Source organism: Trichechus manatus, unplaced genomic scaffold, assembly GCF_000243295.1.
Source record: "Trichechus manatus latirostris isolate Lorelei unplaced genomic scaffold, TriManLat1.0 scaffold00089, whole genome shotgun sequence".
In the NCBI taxonomy this organism is placed as follows: domain Eukaryota; kingdom Metazoa; phylum Chordata; class Mammalia; order Sirenia; family Trichechidae; genus Trichechus; species Trichechus manatus.
The window spans coordinates 683,228-685,660 of NW_004444025.1; the positions used below are offsets into that span (position 1 = coordinate 683,228).

A 2,433-nucleotide genomic window follows, 5' to 3' on the forward strand; every position below is an offset into this window, starting at 1 on the left:
TTGTTAGCAATGTCAGATGAACGGATCCAACTATGCTTCTTCCAATATACTATGCTGTATCACCCTTCTTTAATGCCAGTTTTATGATTTAGATGACCTATAAGGAAGGGGAAAACAAACTCAAAGCAAAAGTCCTTGCTTGCCTAAATCCTTCAACAGAAGTGCTTTGGCAAGATTCAGGTTTAAACAAATAGCCTTTTAAACTCAGATACTGGATAATGCCGGATCAATTGCCATAAAGTTGCCCCTAGGAATTAGCCATGAGAGTAACATGAGGCTCTTGTCACTATTGATTTATCACAGACATCTGCCCACTTTCCTGACTGTTCTGTGTCTATACATTGCTAAGATTTTCACAAATAAACGAAACAAAACACTGCATTTTAAATAACAGCTTTAAAATTTCCAAGGTCTTAAACCACCACAGTCTTTCACTTAGTTTGGTGAATATTCATTTCTCAGTCTATAGGTGGAGTTGAGTATCACTTCTGCTTTCCCACATACCTCTAGTTTGCATATGAGAAGTTAGAACTGAGTCATGTGTTATATCCTTAAAAGACCTAAAGTAGAGGTATGTTGAGAGGAATAAATGTAACAATCATGAACGTAAGACGTCTAGATAACGTGGCTGACATACTAAAAGATTCAACAGAAGGAAGGTATTATAAATGTATTATTAATATTTATTTCTAGCATAACATAGGGCTGGATTGGTCTTTGTTGATTTTAAATCTTCATTTTCATTTCTGTTTTAATGTGTTACTCATGTTACTCTTATAATTACAATCAAAGAGCTCTCCATAACTCTGGTTTCTTTCATTACAGCTTATGAACTCTGGTTTAAGCAAATCCTCTGGGAATTAGATTCTGTTAGAGAGATCTTTCAGAATGGCCATGTAAGTTATTATGTCCCAGTATGGGTTTCATAGATTTTTTGAAGACTGTAAAAAGTATTTAGCAATGAACAAAATGTAACACCAACTGTGGGGTTATTACTTAATAATAAAAGTCACCTTTCTGAGAGGACAAAGAGTTTAGACAGGTTTCCCCAGAGCCACTGCCGCCCTGGACCTGCTCCGTGCTCTAAGGCTTCTTTCAAATCTCAGTTTCAAGCCCCTTGTTCAGGACTCACATTTTCTTTTCCCCTAAAAATATTGTTATAAATGACAATTACATTCCAGCTAGCTAATAGCAGTCATTTAATTGCTAGATACCAGAACTGTGTTTCTAATGAATATTAGTATGGGTCTTAACTGTGGGAAGATAGGACCCATAATGAGGAAAGTCAGAAATAAAAAAAAGAGGAGATGGAGAAAGAGTAGCAGGAGGAAGAAAAATATAAGAAGGGGAGTGAGGAAGGATAAAAGAAGCAAGGAGAACCAGGAGGACCAAGAGTGGTAGGAGAGCAGAGCAGAGACCAGGCAATTGCAGAAGTTGGAACTGCACCCTCTCTCCTTGCATCCTGCCTCCTCCTCCCATACCCTTTCAGGCTCCACCCTAAGCCCTCTACTTCTGAGCCCTGCTCCAAGAGAGTTTGGGAAAGAGGAAACACACACAGACAATACTCCCCCTATGTGTGTAAATACAATTCCCATTACATCAGTGGCAACTTTGTCCCTAAAGTGCAGATTAATCCAGGTGTTGCTTAATCCTAACCCAGTACTTCACATGTTACTTTGACCGGTATTTTGTGAAGCAAAACAAAGAGAGAAGCTTGTTTTGAAATCAGTGAGAGTTGTGTTCCAGAATTTACTTTTAACTTGCTTCCACATAGTTTTCTATTTTTAAAGAAAGAAAAATTGTTCTCATTTGCAGACATTTCTTGCACACACCTCAGAGTTGCTGTTGGTTCAACACATACTTCGTTCCAATGTTCCTCTTTAAAATAGAGATAACCAGAATGGAAGAATGAGACTGTTGACACATTGTGAAACATGTAACCAATGTCGGTGAACAATATGTGTGGAAATTGTTAAATGGGAACCTAATTTGCTGTGTAAACTTTCTGCAAAAACAATAAAATGTAATAAAAGATGGAGATAAAATGAACAGAATGCGTTGTTAGTTACAGTTTATTTTGCATCTTCTGTAAATCATAATTGATTACTCCGTGTTTCATTTCTTAACCACCAGGTCAGGGATGAAAGGAATATGCTCAAGGTTGTTACTCGGATGCACAGAGTGGCAGTGATCCTTAAACTATTGGTACAACAGTTTTCTGTTCTGGAAACAATGACAGCCTTGGACTTTAATGACTTCAGGTGTGTGTCTGTGCTTTTCTTTTCTTTTCTTTTTTTTTAATGCAGTGGGATTTACCTTTTCATTCTGGTGAGATAAGAGAAGCATGTATATGTCGTGTGGTATGAGGAGTCTAGCCTACTAATGACACTTGGCCACGATAAGCACATGGAGAGTCTTTTTTTTTTTTTTTTT

The 2,433-nt window shown here is 37.4% G+C and overlaps 1 protein-coding gene across 1 annotated transcript in view; it reads left to right on the top strand.

Annotated features, from left to right (window-relative positions):
* The window catches only part of TDO2 (tryptophan 2,3-dioxygenase), a 78,970-nt gene that overhangs the window by 49,438 nt on the left and 27,099 nt on the right, over positions 1 to 2,433 (top strand). Inside the window, exons 4-5 of the mRNA XM_004382064.2 lie at positions 826 to 896; positions 2,134 to 2,261. Of these exons, the coding sequence (XP_004382121.1) occupies positions 826 to 896; positions 2,134 to 2,261 (199 nt within the window). The remainder of the gene's footprint in view (positions 1 to 825; positions 897 to 2,133; positions 2,262 to 2,433) is intronic.